The 16053-nt window shown below is 44.5% G+C and overlaps 1 protein-coding gene across 1 annotated transcript in view; it reads left to right on the top strand.

Annotated features, from left to right (window-relative positions):
- The window catches only part of LOC147733087 (uromodulin-like), a 341372-nt gene that overhangs the window by 263811 nt on the left and 61508 nt on the right, over positions 1-16053 (top strand). The window contains exon 9 of the mRNA XM_086958926.1: positions 4043-4202. Coding sequence (XP_086815052.1) covers positions 4043-4202 — 160 coding nt within the window. The remainder of the gene's footprint in view (positions 1-4042; positions 4203-16053) is intronic.

The raw sequence follows: 16053 nt of genomic DNA, 5'->3' as shown, positions 1-16053 counted from the left end.
TAATCTGTTCCGAGGTTGGGCCAGAGTCCATAGTAACCATGGTATTGCCCTGACCCAATAGGGGTAGTCCAGTCGTTCGTGTTGGGGAGGCTTTACATAGTTGTCCCGATGAGGCAAAGTCTGAGAAGTCGCTGTTGTAAAAGTAATTTCAAGCCAGTCCGCCACTTCCTTAGGATTGTCGAAAAATACGATTTCTGACCGTAGACAACTTTCAGTCTAGCCGAGAAGAGCAGTGCGTATTTCAAATTGCGGTCGCGCAGACTTTTCTTCACTCCCAGAAACATAGCTCTAGCTTTCTGGACTTCTGGGGTGAGATCCGGGTATAGTGAAATTGTCTTGTTCTCAAAACGCACATGAGCGTTCTCTCAGGCAGCCCGTAGGATAATGTTGCGGTCCTTGTAGTGTAAAATGCGCACTAACAACGGGCAGGGCGGGGCGGCACTCCCGACCGAGGAGGTCTGGAAAGCACCCTATGCGCCCTCTCCACATTGTACAGGGGTGTTAGGCCCTCTTTCGTTACATGATCTCTCAGTCAGTCCTCCACAAACTGTGTAGGGTTGGATCCCTCGCTGCGTTCCGGTATTCCAAGTATGCGAACATTATTGCAACAGGACCTCCCTTCCGCATCAACCACCCTGTCCTGCAGGCCCTTCAATTGTCGCTGGAATTATTCAAGTTGGGGGAGTGCATAGTCTGTTGGGTTATAAGATCATCCAGTGCCAGTTTATTCGATTTGACCTTGTCGGCCAGCTTTTTATGATCTGCCTGTAGTAAGCTAAGATTAGTGGACATCGTGCCCATACGTGCCTCTAGCGCCGTTCGTGATTGGGCTTTGTGAGTGACAATAATAAAAAAAAATATATTTTTTTTTTCAATTTGGTTAGGGTGAACTAACAGTCAAGGTGATTGAGAATTTTCCTTTGATATTGGTAGACGTTATATAAGTAGGTTATGTGAGGAGATTAATTTATTATAACTATTAAAGTGGACTGGGTGATGTTTATTAATGTGAGTTGGGTGAAAATAATAGATGTAGGTTGAGGGCCATTGAAGTTGATAAAGTTTTCTTTTGAGGGTTGGGTGAAGAATATTGATGCTGGTTGGATAAAGATTAATAAAGAGGGCTGGGTGTAAACTATGAACTGTGTGGCAATGGTTGGATTGTATGTATGTCAACAACAGAAATATTGGGCTACAAGAATATTGTAGCTTATCTATTGACTACTGTGGTAAGTAAATATTGTTAAGTATACATTTACTATACTTAACTCCACATTTACATACCTTGACAACATATGAGTAGTTAAGTGGAATATCTTTACATATATACAAGGGCAATATTTTGGTTGCCATCATTTTTGTTAGGATTTGTTTGTAGCACAAACATTAATTCTTGACATTCATACAAAATGATAGAGAAAGATTATTAATGCGGGCTGAATGAAATTCATTCATGTTTGAGTGTGATTTATTGATGTGGGTTGGGTGATGGTTTTGTTGAGACATGGATGAGATAGTAGCAGAGGACTAACATCATGGCCAGGTGATGGTTACTGATGTGGGGTGAGTGAAGGATACAAGAGGATGTTCAGTGAAGATCACATAATGATGTGTTTTTATAAATATTGGGAAGTGCTATTCCTATGTTCTAGCAATGTGTAAGTATATGGTACTCTGGAAAATACCTTAATCCTTAATGTATGTTGGGAAGTAAATGTCCTTCGAATGCTTAATGCCGTGTCACCCTGCCATGGGTGCCCGACTGTGTGTATCTGGTAGCACAACTTTTTGATTTTGATCATGGCGACTTTTCCTGTGACCTATTGGGGTGCTCCACACATACCCTCATTAATGTTTATATTGTGGGTTTAGTTTTTAGAGTGGTTGTGGCAGCATACATTGTTTAGAAAATAAACAATGTTACTACACATTTTTATCTGAGTTAATTGAGAGGAATCAGCCCACTCATGTCGTTATTCTTCAACACACTTACCCATTCCTTAGTGCTAACATCCTGAGTGCATGTTAAGCATATTGCTGCATGGCACATCAGTGGTATGTGTGAGTGAGCCAGAATAATAACCGCACAAGGTGCAGGTAAGGACTGTGCTCCCAGGCAGTTGAGAGTATTGTCACATTGCTGAAGCAGGAGGGAGAAGCCCTTCATACTATAGTCAGAGGCTAGAAGACAGGATTCCATCAGTAATTCTTAAAGGTTTTTGGTTTTAAGGTGCTGTTGAACACTTTCATTTAGTAGAAGTAATGGTTACAGATTGGACTGCAGACTCTGCTCTGAAAGCTGAAGAGACCTTTAGGTGAGGTATGAACTTTTGTTTTTCTCTGATGACAGGCAGGTGCAAAATCCTTGGATCTCTGTGTTCCTTATTTCTGGGTGCTCCGGGTTGGATACTATCCTGCTTTGACAACTATCACTGCTGTGTCTGGCAATCGGCCAGTAAATATCACTTCAAAAGAGAACTACCTTAAAACGGTTCTACAGTTTCTTACAACAGATTAACATCTTCTGTCTCCTAGCTGTGTATAGAAGCAGAACCCCACTTGTTGTTCTAGTTCCAAGCCCTCCATGGTCAAGCAAGGGAGTGGTCTGCAACGTATTCAGTAGACTGCTAAGTAATCCTAGATGGTGTCCTCCTGACAGCCAGTTTCCCATAGTTGAGAGGACAGCACCTGATCTCTGATCTCAGGGACTATTGCTGGAAGAGCTGTAAAACTATCCTGAAGTACTTAGAAGATTTCCTGCTTGTTGGTAGAGGGAAGAATCCTGCCTTCCCTGCAGGAGGAGAGACTGTCCAGAAAGAAGCAATGTGTAGCACCTCACTGGACGCTGTGGGACTCTCTGAGGGGCAGCCGGTTAAAGATTGAGCCAATAGTGGGATATCTACAACCTCTCCCCCCACTTTTCGGACAATCATATAATCAGATATAGAATCTGACTTTTGATATAGCTCTCAAGATAAGAATAAAAACTAGAAGAGATGTATTATAACAAGATTCCCATCGCTACTCTAACACTCTAAAGCAATCAGCCTAAGTATATCATTAAGAGTTTTAGCAGGAGTTTATTGATGGTGAAGATAAAAGAAGTGGATTCAAAAAGGGATTTTGGGAGGGTTACTGATATGAACTTAATGAGGTGTTTTGGTCAAAGGCCTGGCGTATGTACTTAGTAGTGTCTAAGCTTTGGTGATGACTATTGAGAGAGTATCATTGTAACACCTCTATTTAGTAGGTTAATCAAAGCCATTCTGTCAGTTCGTTATCTATATTGAAGAATTGCTTGAGTAATTTCTTTTGTATCAAATTTGCAAACAAGCATTAACACCCTCTATGCTCATGACAAGCTGAGCTTGTGATGAGGCACGGTGCTCATGTGCTCATGACGAGCTGAGCTCGTCATGAGCTGTGGAACGCTCACACGGGGGGATAATTCCCCTGCTGTGCTGAAAGTTCCACGGAAATGGGTGTGGTAATTACGAGCTCAGCTCGTCATGAGCACACGAGCTCTGTGCCTCTGTGCCTCTGTGCCTCATGACGAGCTGAGCTTGTCACGAGCACGTGGGCGCTGTGCATGCCCCTCACCCCCCAGCAGAACGGGGGGAATTACTCCCGCTGCGAAGGGGTTAATTCATACGTGGAAAAATTACCTGTGATAAATATTAACTTACCCATGCAGGTGATCCTAGCATAATACTTTACAAATCCATTTGATAATCGACCAGTTGAAAGCCTTTCTTGCAAAATACCCTGAAATTGTCACACCAAGAGGGGCAATTAGGCTTCCATCCCAGTAACCTAGGTTTGTCTCCAAAAATATAGAACATGGCATGTTTTTATCTACAGTAATAAAGCTTACCTTTTGACCCTTGTGGCTTTGGTGTTCACTTTGTCACCTTATCTGCATTATCTAATTTGGCCAGAGGATAACAAAATGTGTATTTGACCCAAAATGTCAGTAAAAAGCTGAAAACTGTAGACTGTTTATATGATTAACTGTAACAGAGCATCCATTTTGTCTCAACAGCTGCCTATACAATGATACTGTTCCAGTTACTCTTCTTGGAAGTTCAAGCTCCCTTCAAAAAAAGTTTCAATTCAATGCATTTAGATTCTCTGGCAGTAACACCATATACTTGCACAGTTCCGTGAGTCTCTGCGACGTGACCACCTCTACCTGTCTCCATGTAAGTAAAGTCCATGGGTTACTGTTCTAGCATGCCTTTGTGTTAACACCACAAAATTAGCATGGAAATTGTAGACATATAGAAAGAAGGAAGATTTATTTGTGAGCCCCTTGGCAAGGAAAGTTGAGATCATTGTGTAATCACTTTTTTCCTCACAAATGTGACAATGATGCTGTCGGTTCATACTTAATAGATTATGATTTCAGTGCAAACAGCACCATAAGCAGCGTAAGTGGGTGCTGCTTCTTTTCTTGCCGCTCGAGTAGATTTTCTACAGGCACTGCAGCTTTCTTAACGCTAATGAAAGGTTTCTCAACGCGAGCGGTTGCAAACATCTGTGGCCACCTGCGTTGAGAATTCTGACCACTCGCATTGAGGTGGGAGGTGGATTTTGCTCACCTGTGCTCACCAACTTGACATTGGTGGGAGCGAGCGCGGAAAAAACTCTGTTCCGCTACGTGGAGTGATGTTTTTCAGAGCTCTGCATGCTCCATGGAGTACAGAAAACTATATGAACAGAACAAATCTGTATCTAGGTACATGCCCAGTGAATCAACTAATGCTTCCCTGACATTAATGCTCTGATAATATATCTCTGCAATCAGCCCCCACTGAGGCAAGCTTAGCCACATACTAATACATTACCTTCAACACATGGCTTGAATCCGATGACTCAATCACTGTCAAAATATGATTTCTTCCACCATAACCAACATAATTTGATTGAACATGGAAGCCTTGCCATTCCTACCCACCCCCAACATCAACCATATGAAAAAATGTCATTTGTAACATCCATATCCACATCAGGTCTTCTCTATAGCCCTTCAAAAATGTACAAGAATATCAAGATTTACCAAGAACCATCATCCAGATATTGATGACCTCAGTGAATTGCACAAATTAAATCCCTTCAATGTCATTGAATCCTGGTTTGCATTCCAGTCAATTCTCGGTTCCCTAGTACTCCAGGCATAAATGAGGGAAGACAGGTAGGTTATTCAATGAAAGTGAAGGATTGTTTAGATGTTTAGAGAAACAAATCATCACAGCTTACTGTCACCTTCTTTTTATCATTCAAATGTTTTGAGTTTGGCCTCATCCTCTCTATCTCTTAAACCTCTACCTGTACATCATTTAGCATCCACCTAATTGCAAAGCTAGCATTGAACCAGAAATTGCTGATTAGTTCTCTCTCAAAGACAGGTTATATTTGACCAATATTTTCTACTTTGACTTTATCATTGACTGGAGTCACGCAAACTGTAAAACATTCACATCATTTGAGACTTTCTTGCAGCTTCAAATACTTCTTCAACGCAGGTTGCTATTGATGCATAATAAGAGGTGAATACTGGAACTCACTGTTACCAACCTCTCAATACATTTATCACATACCTTCCACATTGAAATTAAAAGGTCAGACCATTTTCCTATATCCTTCCAATTTATCATCTCATAATCTTCATGCGCTTACAAACCTCCCGCTTCATAACTGTGAAAAAAAGTTTAGAATAATCTGACTGGCCTTGCGTGGCAGAGTACTTTGCTACAAAACAGCTTCTCAGCTTATACATGGACACTGCTAAATCTATTATCTCTACATACAACACAAATGTAACCTCTTCTGTTGATAATCCTTCTACACTCATGTTACTGTAATAGGGCCTGAAGTCTAAACAGATGTGATTTTCAGATGTCCAGAATGTAAATAAAGAGAAATGATCAAACAAGGACAAATTGCATCATACCACGTCTCCACTTCTCCTCACAAAATGTACCTTAGTAGGACAATATTTCTATAAGTGCAGGAAAGGCCCATTTTCTTCAAGATTAAATGTGACTGTTCTATAACCCAGCAAGGTTCTTGTTCATCCACTTCAAAAGCTCTCCAGTATTGCAACAGATGCAACAAATTCCATACTTACCTTATTGGCAAGAACCACACTCTCACAAATTACCCCCACACAGTCCAAGCACACATGTTGTGTCTTCTCTTAAAACCTCTAGCCCTTGGAGTCAATTCATGTTCATAAGTTCATAGGAGCGTGCTTGAGTCATTGGGAATCTCACTTCAACATACTTTCTCTTGGAACCATTGGACCCAAGACAAGCACTCTGTATCGAATAAAGATTTCCCATTTTTAACCACTCCTTGGCATAGGTTTATTAATGTGCACCTTCCCTGATATGCTGATATGTGGTCAAAACCCCTCAATTTTAAAGACGCCAAGCTAAGTCTCTGACCAGCTGTTCAAACAAAAAAAGACATCATATAGGCCCACATTTACATTTTATTACATTTAAGGAGAGCTGAGCATGAGCCAACAGAACCTGTGAAAGTAGTTAGGGACAGACAAGAGTAAAGTGAAATTGTCATAATCCTCTACAAGCTGACACATGTAGAATACACCTTTCTCAAACTTTTTATGATAAGCATTTTGATACGTAATTTTCCCAATTTAAATCCATTGTGTGAAATTCATCATATTTTCCTATTCTGAAGATCAGCTGCTTGTGACCAACTTGCATTAACCCTGCTCTTGACAGTCAGCAGGACTGGGGGAACATGGATCCATGCTGTTGTCACTGTGAAGCCTTTCCAGACCTAGTAGTTTTCTGGTGCTATTTTATGATAATCAAGGGGATAATATCTGTTCACAATTGTTCGATAAGACAATAACAAAGGAGAATAATATATACACTTAAGATGATAAGTGTGAAAATAGTATGGTAAAATTTGATGTGGAATCAAATAAAAATATTAGAAAGACTGTATCCCAAAAGGTAACAATTAAACGGAGTGGCTTAACAACCATTTTAATGTTGACTATTAAGATGAAATGCTAAATTCTATCAATTTGTATTGTTGAAAAATTGTCACATTTGTTAGGCTCTCAATTTTTTTTTTTTTAAGAGGTGGAAAAAATGCCAAGTTCTGCATTGCAGAAAATATCATGAAAGAGTTAAAATAGCTATGATGATGAAACTTGCAGCAAAGGATGTATTCCCAAGCCTGCCCTGTCTCTTGGTGGGTCGAGAAGCACTAGGGACAGAAATGTGTACAGACTTGCTAGAAACAAAGCACACTTTCCAGCACATTTGGGGTATGTCTGCCTATTATAGCAAGAGCGGCATATGACTCCTGATAACATACTGCATGGGTTGTATTTAATGTACGCTTGTCAATGTTTCCCTTGCCATCAACAGGATTCATAGAGTGCATCTCTAGATGAAACTATAGTTATTGAAGTTAAATTCTGTTATGTTGAGACTTCTGGTAGAACTACACAGTAGAACATGAATCTATTTTCATCTTTTGAGGAGAGGAGTTTAATTGACAAAAACTGAAAATAAATATGGCCTGAAACAAGAATGGGTAATTTTTTCTTCATTTTTTTATATGATCTCCTGTCACCAGTTAATTTTTTTGCCACCACAAATCATTGGCACCCCTCAGACAATAATTCTTTATGCTGGTGATATCTCAAACATCAAGTAGCTGCAAAAACGTATAGATGTTACAGTTGCCTCTAAAAAAAGAAATCGTTTACCCAGAAACAAATAAAAAACAAATACTCAAAGGAAAATGTTTCGAAAACGGTGTCAGGCTGGAGGAGGTCTGTAAACGTAATTACCTGCTAATACTCTTACCACAAAATGTGCACCGGTGTCCTTATTGAAGCTTTCGGTGTACATAAACATTAGATTTATCCCATCCTAAAATCCTAGTGAATGCCTGGTGCTCTGGTGCACGTGTACTGAGTTACTACATTGTTACCCTCTCCCCAGCAGGATTAACGGGACTGATGTCTGATGGTGGGAACTCTGGGGCATATTATCAAGCCTGTGCGCTAAAATTATCGCCGCTTTATCGGCCGAAAACGGCCGATAAAGCGGCGATAATGGGCTTGATAATATGCTCTATGGAATTCCAATCGAAGCACATGTTAGATGTGAAGACATCTAACATGGGCTTCGATTGGAATTCCACAGAGCATATTATCAAGCCCATTATCGCCGCTTTATCGGCCGTTTTTGGCCGATAAAGCGGCGATAATTTTAGCGCACAGGCTTGATAATATGCCCCTCTAAAAGGACGGCCATCAGTTGGCTAGGTACTAGATGGGCTTCAGCACACGTTTGGCTATCAGCCCTTAACTTGTGAAACATAATGGTACAACCTAGTCAGATCAAGAGATCCTGTGAAGACTTCTTATCAAACATCTGATATCGGTAAAGTCTGAGTTGCAAACGTTGTAGGAAATCTCAAGTCTGAGAGATTTCACTGCCTTAGGCAAACTACACTTGTGCTAAAAGTACTAGTTAGCCCATCGCGCTCCTCAACTGAGGGACGTTTTTTGAAAATAGATAGTTGTGCAAGCAATTTATGGATTTAAGCTTGGACCGGTTAAGCAAAGAATAGTAATAGTTGCAGCCAATTAGGGCGCGTGGTGAAAAATATTGGTGAGCAATGTCCTTGAAAGTCTGGAGCCTCCATGATGTCAATTCACTGTGTACGTACATCTTTATTGAGCTGCCATCTCCAGAGGTGGGTGCTGGGCTGGAAAATTATGTGTAGAGAATGGGGATGAATTCCTATAAAGCCAAGGATGGCTGCACCCTGATTATAAATTAGCACATTAGAAAAGCCTTTCTGGCTGTCACGTTTAAATTAATCAGTCTATTTGTATCAAATTGCACATTATGCATCCTCAAAGGCCAACTTGAATTTAAACACGCCCCTATGCTGCATAATGTTTGCACGTTATTCACTAAGGCCCTCATTAGGATGTGGGACAGAAAGCCACTGACCACAGGTCGGAGGCTTTCCGACCAACATCCTTGGTTTGAATTCCGACCGCCGGATTAGGATTACGCCGGTTGGAATTCTAACCAGCCGGTCTTTCCCCTCCATGAGCCCATCAGCCAGTCGGAAACTAAACATAATTTTGTGCGGAGGGCGCTCCCCACCGTCGGGGTTATGATGTCGGGTCCCGACAGGCTTTCCATGTCGGGCTTTCTGGCATGGGGAAAGTCTGTCAGAAAGTGACTTTGGGGGCCCCTAGCAGGACCCCCTTTTTGCTGTGACCTCGGATGGGGGTATGAGGGGGCCATCTATGGTGCCCCCCTGTAAATCCCTGCACCATCTGGCAGTCACTGTGATGTGCCTGCTACACAGTGCAGGGATATACACAAACTCCATTTTCTCTATGGGAGATTGTGCTGCAGGCAATTCCGCACACAGCACATGCTCCCATAGAGAAATACTGTGTTCGGAACCGCTGACCTACGAACGGTCGGTTCCCACACCAAGACGGTCTCGGTCGGAGGCAGCATATCAGATGAAAATGAATTATAAGATTGGTAATTCAGAACATCATGGGTTTAGTTGTAAGGAGAAATGAAACACAACTAGGGAGGCCTTTCTAGAGCGTCATTTAGACTTGAGACTTGGAAATGGCAAAATAACAAAAATTCATGTAGGCACCGTTTTTTTAAACTTCACTTGCTAGATGTGATTTTAGGCGTAGAGCCAAGCATTGTGTAATATTTTAAATTGCAGTTGTTTTGTCAAAGATGTTGATCTCTGTGTTTAGATTATTGGGACAGTTCCACCACCATTTACCACCTCCCCAGGCAAGTTACAAATTAGAATTGGAGTGCCAGGAGGCAGGTCGGGCTATGGGCTGACAACAAGGAGCAATTCAGACCCCTCATGCTGAAGGAGGGGAGCACATGAGAGATGGTCTTTGCTTACCCCCTCAGCCCTCACTTGATTCACATGTTTTGTTTTATTGGCTGCATTATCGTCAGTAATATCGGGCCCTTCTCAGAAAAAAAACTGGTCAATTGTGATCAGGAGAAGCAGTATACCAGCAGGGGATAAATCCAATGTCCCTTTAGGACAGTGTGACTGGTGCAGCTGCACATAGCACTGAACTCGGGGGGAGGGGGAGTCAGGGCAAGTTTAGAAATAACAGGGGTTTAATCACCTGCTGCAGAGTTTTTTAGATGCCCAGTAGTTTTAAGGCAACAATAAAAATGTCAAGATAACTTTAGTGAGTAACGTTTCTGCTGGAGAGAGATCAACATTTTCTCTAAAGGCAGTTCCAATCATGGCAAGCAATGACAAAGCAAATAGGTCTTGCCTATGCAAGTTATCCATGCTCCAAATGGCTGAAAGTAAAGAAAAGAAGCTTTATGACAAAGCTAGCATTGACTGCAATAGAGATATATATTGTTAGAACAGGATATTTCTGGTTGGCTAAGGCTGACGCCAAAGTCAGGCAGAAACCACCATTCTAGTCAGGGCAAGGGAGTCACACGCCAAGATAACCCCTACTCATCCCCTTGGTAGCCTGGCACGAGCAGACAGGTTTATCCCGGAGGCAATGTGTAAAGCATTTGCGCACACACACAACAGCAACAACATCCTAGGCACACCACAAAAGGAACTCCACACAAGGTTATATAAAAATAACTTTTGTATTGTCAAAAACACATCAGATAGTAATCACACAATATACAACCTCCCAACCTAGGATTTAAACCTTCAGGTTGCACCGGGGTCAGAAGTACACCGTCCCTCTGCACCCCCTTCCAGAGTTCTGCACCCTCCCACCATGGAGCGGTACCACAGGAAGCAAAAAACCGGTCAGGACACTGATTACAGATGCCCTTCCCTCCAGGTCAGGCTGAACCTGAACCTGGCCTCCCCCCTCCTTGGGGAACAACATTCAGAGGCCCCACAAATGGTCAAGCACTCTAGACGGTCAAATGCCCAGTGAACCAGGATTTCTGCACCCTCCACTTAGTAGCGGCACTGCCCAACACCAGGACCGCCGGAGTTCTGGTTACAGACACTCCCCGTCCTCTAGACACAGGAAGATCCTCCTCAAATGACCTGTAAGTACAGCCTAGGCCCCTGACCTGGCGCTCCCTTAGGGAACCCTCCAGGCCCTAAGACAGGGTTTCGGCCCAACGTGGGACACACTGTCCCACATTCAATCCGCCTCCACTGGTACAGGACGTGAGCCCCTACACCCCTACCATCCTACTGGGACCTAGCTGGGCTACACATGAACCTCTTCCCCTACACAGGATCATCAGATACACAAGCCACTACTTTTAGAATCACTCCCTAATGTCTCTGCAAGACATCTAGCACACCGCCAGACGTCCACCTTCTCATCCAGTGCCTCTGCAGGACCTCCTGCACAACACCAGAGGTACACCTCCTGTGCAAGCTCCTTTTATCACGCAAAAAAAACTCACACCAACTCCTCCAGTTCAACACACTACTCATCCACACACTCCCCCTCCAGACTGGTGAGACAGTTCCAGACTGCCTCTGACTCTAAACCTGTACCCCTCTTACTGAGCACCAGGCACCATACTCTGGGAACTGGGAATGGGACTTCACACACTGGACACGTTTTAGCTGCCACCACTGGATCCTACCATACTGGGGAATCAAGACACACACACACTACACTCAGGGGATAACCACCCTCCCGAGCTAGCCATTTCTCCTCCACACTCCTCTTCCATCTACCCACACAGGGACAGGAACAGGGATTGGGCACTTGACCCAGCAAGGGATTCCTTATCTATGGGAACCTCCCCCTCTACTGGCGTCCCACCCTGTCATTTTATCTCATCTGTCACTAAACATAAAAGCGCAGGAACACCTGAAAATGACACTCTTGAGGAAAAACAAAATCACAAACAATAATCCCAAACATGTGACTATCTAGAATGCAGAGTTTTGTAATGTAGCCAGTTGTCGCTGTGGTACTGCGCAAACACAAGTCCTAATCCTCACCGCTCTCCACCAATATTAGAACTGGCTATTTCTGGTTGGCTAAGGCTTACGCCAAAGTCAGGCAGAAACCACCATTCTAGTCAGGGCAAGGGAGTCACACGCCAAGTTAACCCCTGCTCACCCCCTGGGTAGCTTGGAACGAGCAGACAGGCTTATCCCGGAGGCAATGTGTAAAGCATTTGTGCACTCACACAACAGCAACAACATCCTAGGCACATCACAAAAGGAACTCCACACAAGGTTATATAAAATAACTTTTGTATTGTCAAAACACATCAGATAGTAATCACACAATATACATTGTGCCAACTGGCACAGGCAATATTCACAAGGGATTATTTACACAGGACAGGGCCACGTGGGCGCCTGTCAGAATCAGCACTTAGTAGAAAATAGAAAATAGGATATAAAATCACTGTAGCACAAATTAGCAAATATAGCACACAACCAGTAACCACTGGTAACAGGAAAGTACCACCTACGCAACCATAACCACCATATGAGAATGTCACGCAGAGAACCAGGACCTCACTAGGACCACCTGTACTAGAAAGAACAACCACCTAAGTATCACAATAAAATTAGGGGTATCAGCAAGAACAGATTACACATGATGCATCACAACATTCAGAGGTGTAGGGAAGGAAAACACATGATGCATAACACATATATTTAGCGGTGTAAGAACAAGGATCATGATGCGTCAAAAACACATTCAGAGGTGCAGGAAAGGAAGACACATGATGATTAAAACAACACATTCAGAGGTGTAGGGAACAAGGAAGACACATGATGCATAAAAACATTCAGAGGTGTAATAACAAGGTGCGTAATCATATTAAATGCATTACATTTCCTAGTACCACATCACATTGCGCAAAACTCACACTAGGCAATTACCATCATAAACATAGCAGGTAACCACATTGCGCAAAATCACCGTAGGCCTTGCGCCCTATTCACCTACTAGCCCCCCAGGCCAACTGGCCATTCAATAAAGGGACTAAAGAGCCCTGTGTTCAGAATGTCAGGGCGCGCTGCAATGTAGCGCCAGTCAGGGGTGTACCACCGGCGCAGAACCTAAACGTTGCAGCTGCCCACTAAGTGCTGGGCAGCTGAGGACAATCCCAAGCGCTTAAACGGTGCAGCTGCCCACTAATTGCTGGGCAGCTGGGAACTAACAAAACTGCAGCATGGGCTCTCAGTAGCCCTTCAAGCAAATTGCGCCACATGTTGGAGCCCCACAGGCTCCGACACCATACTGCACAGGTCGATGGAGCCCTCTGGCTCTAGAACACACATGCCCTCTAGATCGTTGGAGTCCCCCCTCTGGGGACTCGGAAAACAACTGCCCAGGAGCCTCTCAGGGCTCTAAAAACGAATGGGGCAGAACACGGGCCTACTGGCCCTCGGGACCCCCACTGGGGGCCTTCTGACACTGGTGCCCACGTGGGAGCCACTGAGGCTCTGGGAAACGGTGGGGCGGCCCACTGCCATCCGGGGTCACACTGACTCAGCACCCTCTCACCGGCACCAAGAGCAGCCCCACGGAGCCCCTCCAGCCCTTTCTACCCACCGGGCTGTTCTTCGACGGGGCTCCGCGGGGCAGGCGTCGCAGGAATTCTCTGCTGGGGGGCAGCAGCTCCAGGCTGCCTCCTCCTTCCTCCGCCAGCGTCCTCTCCTTCCTGGGCTCCCTCTGGTCATTGGAGCCCCGCAACACAGTGGCAATCTTCTTCTCGTGGCCCCGGGGCTCTCCCTCGCTCACGGAAGCCCCAGGCCACAGCGACCTTCACTCAGCCAGCCTCTTCCGGCGGCATTATCTCCGGTCTCCCTCTCCACACTGGAGACCGGAAGGCCAGCAATTGCTTTTCCCATGCTGCACAGCTCACGGCCCACAAGGAGGCGGGGTAGCCTCCCGACCTCCTCTCTCCACCACTTCCTCCTATATGGCAGGTCCTGCCCCGTCACGGGCGGGTCTGCCTGACTTCCGCTTTTGCGATCTCCGGCATACGGGGCGTGGCGGTGAATGCGGGGAGACACGAGGGGTAGACTCCCTCTTCAATTTCAATATAAAGCGGGCGGAGCACCAGCTAGGGCAACCATAAGCAAGGTGGGCACCTGCAATTTAAAATATAAAAATAGTGGCCAATCTCGGGGTAGGCACCCGAGTCCAAACTAAATATGTTCAATATGCAGGGTAAGCTCCTGACATCACACGGCCAGTAAAAATAAAGCGCTTCCCCAGGCGCTAAGGGGGTACAGAGCCTATCAAGCCCCTCAGCCAATCCCTTACAGTAAAAAGCAGGTCCCAGCAACAAGGTTCAAGGGGAGTCCTATAGGACAGGTCCATCAGGTATCCTGGGGCTGGGCTGGGCCCAGGGAGGCAAGCCTTCCCCTGGGCCCAAGCAGCAGTACTCCCCTGGCAGGATTCAAGTTGGAAAAAACAAGAACATTTTGTAAGGGGACACAGCTCCTTTTTATACAGAGAAATCCTTTGTCAAGCAGGGTGCAGGCAGTGTGAGAACCAGCAACAACTGGTTATAGGGAACTCCTTTCACAGGCCAGGCTAGGGACATCAGACGCACCACAGGGGGTGGAGCCAGCATTGTGTGGGGAAAGCCCAGCCCTATTCAGGCCCAGGTGCACCCTTCCCCTCACATCAGCATGCTAAACACTCCATCCACCACCGGGGCAGACCCTCCCAGACTCTTGGAGCCAGGCTCACCAGCCAATCACACACCAGACAGAAATTACACCAATATGCCAACTTCTAAAAGTGGCACTTCTACACTAGACACAATCATGCCGCATATATGATTGCGCAGCATTCAATCTCATGAATTTGCACATACCAAACTCGACCCTGCACTCCCCACACATCAGGAACTACCATGGTCATGATCATACATATTCCCCATGCATTCCTAAGGGAGGGCAGGTCACTCACCACACATACACACAGAGAGCGCACGCACTTTACACTGTACCACAGTGAAAAAGTGCGCAGAGGCCTTAAATCACCAACACCAGGTCACAGAAATAGGCTAGGAAAAAGCAAAAAGTTGGGGTGAACCTGCCAAAAGGGCCGGGTCCAACATGTATATATATATTTTTACTTGCAGTGATAGCTGAAATGTTCACATTGCTAAAACACTCGCCCTTGCAGGCATAGCTGAGGCAAGAGATGTGTATGAATCCAGACAAAATACTCCATTGCTTGCACCAAGGGTGCATTTAGGGAGGTTTGTAACTTTTCATGAATACACCTCTTGCAAGGGAACTTGGTACAGCCAAATACTTTTTTCCATGCAGACTATTTCATCTCAGGATGATTTGTTTTTGCCAAGGATTTAACCTGGAGTGAGTTTTAAGGTCAATTATTTCTGTAAACCTTCATTCTTTTTTCTGATCACTGCAGGTACAAATGCTGTTTGTACCCAAAGCAGCAATGTAGCCTGGGTGCGAATAATGCCTTTGTAGGTGTTAGGCTGTAAGAAATTCACCAAGTGATATATAATGCAAATCATTTTGGAAATTAAGGGAAAATCTGATATCATGTACGACTGAACAGGATAACATGTTCAATCTGCGTGTGGTTCCTGAGTCTAAGAACCAGGGGGCATATTATCAAGCCTGGGCGATAAAATTATCGCCGCTTTATTGGCAGGAAACTGCTGATAAAGTGTCGATAATGGGTTTGATAATATGCTCTATGGAATTCCAATCGAAGCCCATGTTAGATGTCTATCACATTTAACATGAGCTTCGATTGGAATTCCATAGAGCATATTATCAAGCCCATTATCGCCTCTTTATCGGCAGTTTCCTGCTGATAAAGCAGAGATAATGTTAACGCCCAGGCTTGATAATATGCTCCCAGATTCTGGAAGGTGCAGGAAACGCAGAGCAGCACCCAAAGCTGCTGAACTACATTCCGTGATAGAGCAGGAGAGCACCATATTCCCAGAGATTTGACACTCTCCTCTCCTTTCCCTTGCACCAGCGCTGGTTACAGCTGCCCAG

The sequence above is a fragment of the Lissotriton vulgaris genome, chromosome 2_1, assembly GCF_964263255.1.
Source record: "Lissotriton vulgaris chromosome 2_1, aLisVul1.2, whole genome shotgun sequence".
In the NCBI taxonomy this organism is placed as follows: domain Eukaryota; kingdom Metazoa; phylum Chordata; class Amphibia; order Caudata; family Salamandridae; genus Lissotriton; species Lissotriton vulgaris.
This window is presented reverse-complemented; position numbering and strand designations above follow the sequence as displayed.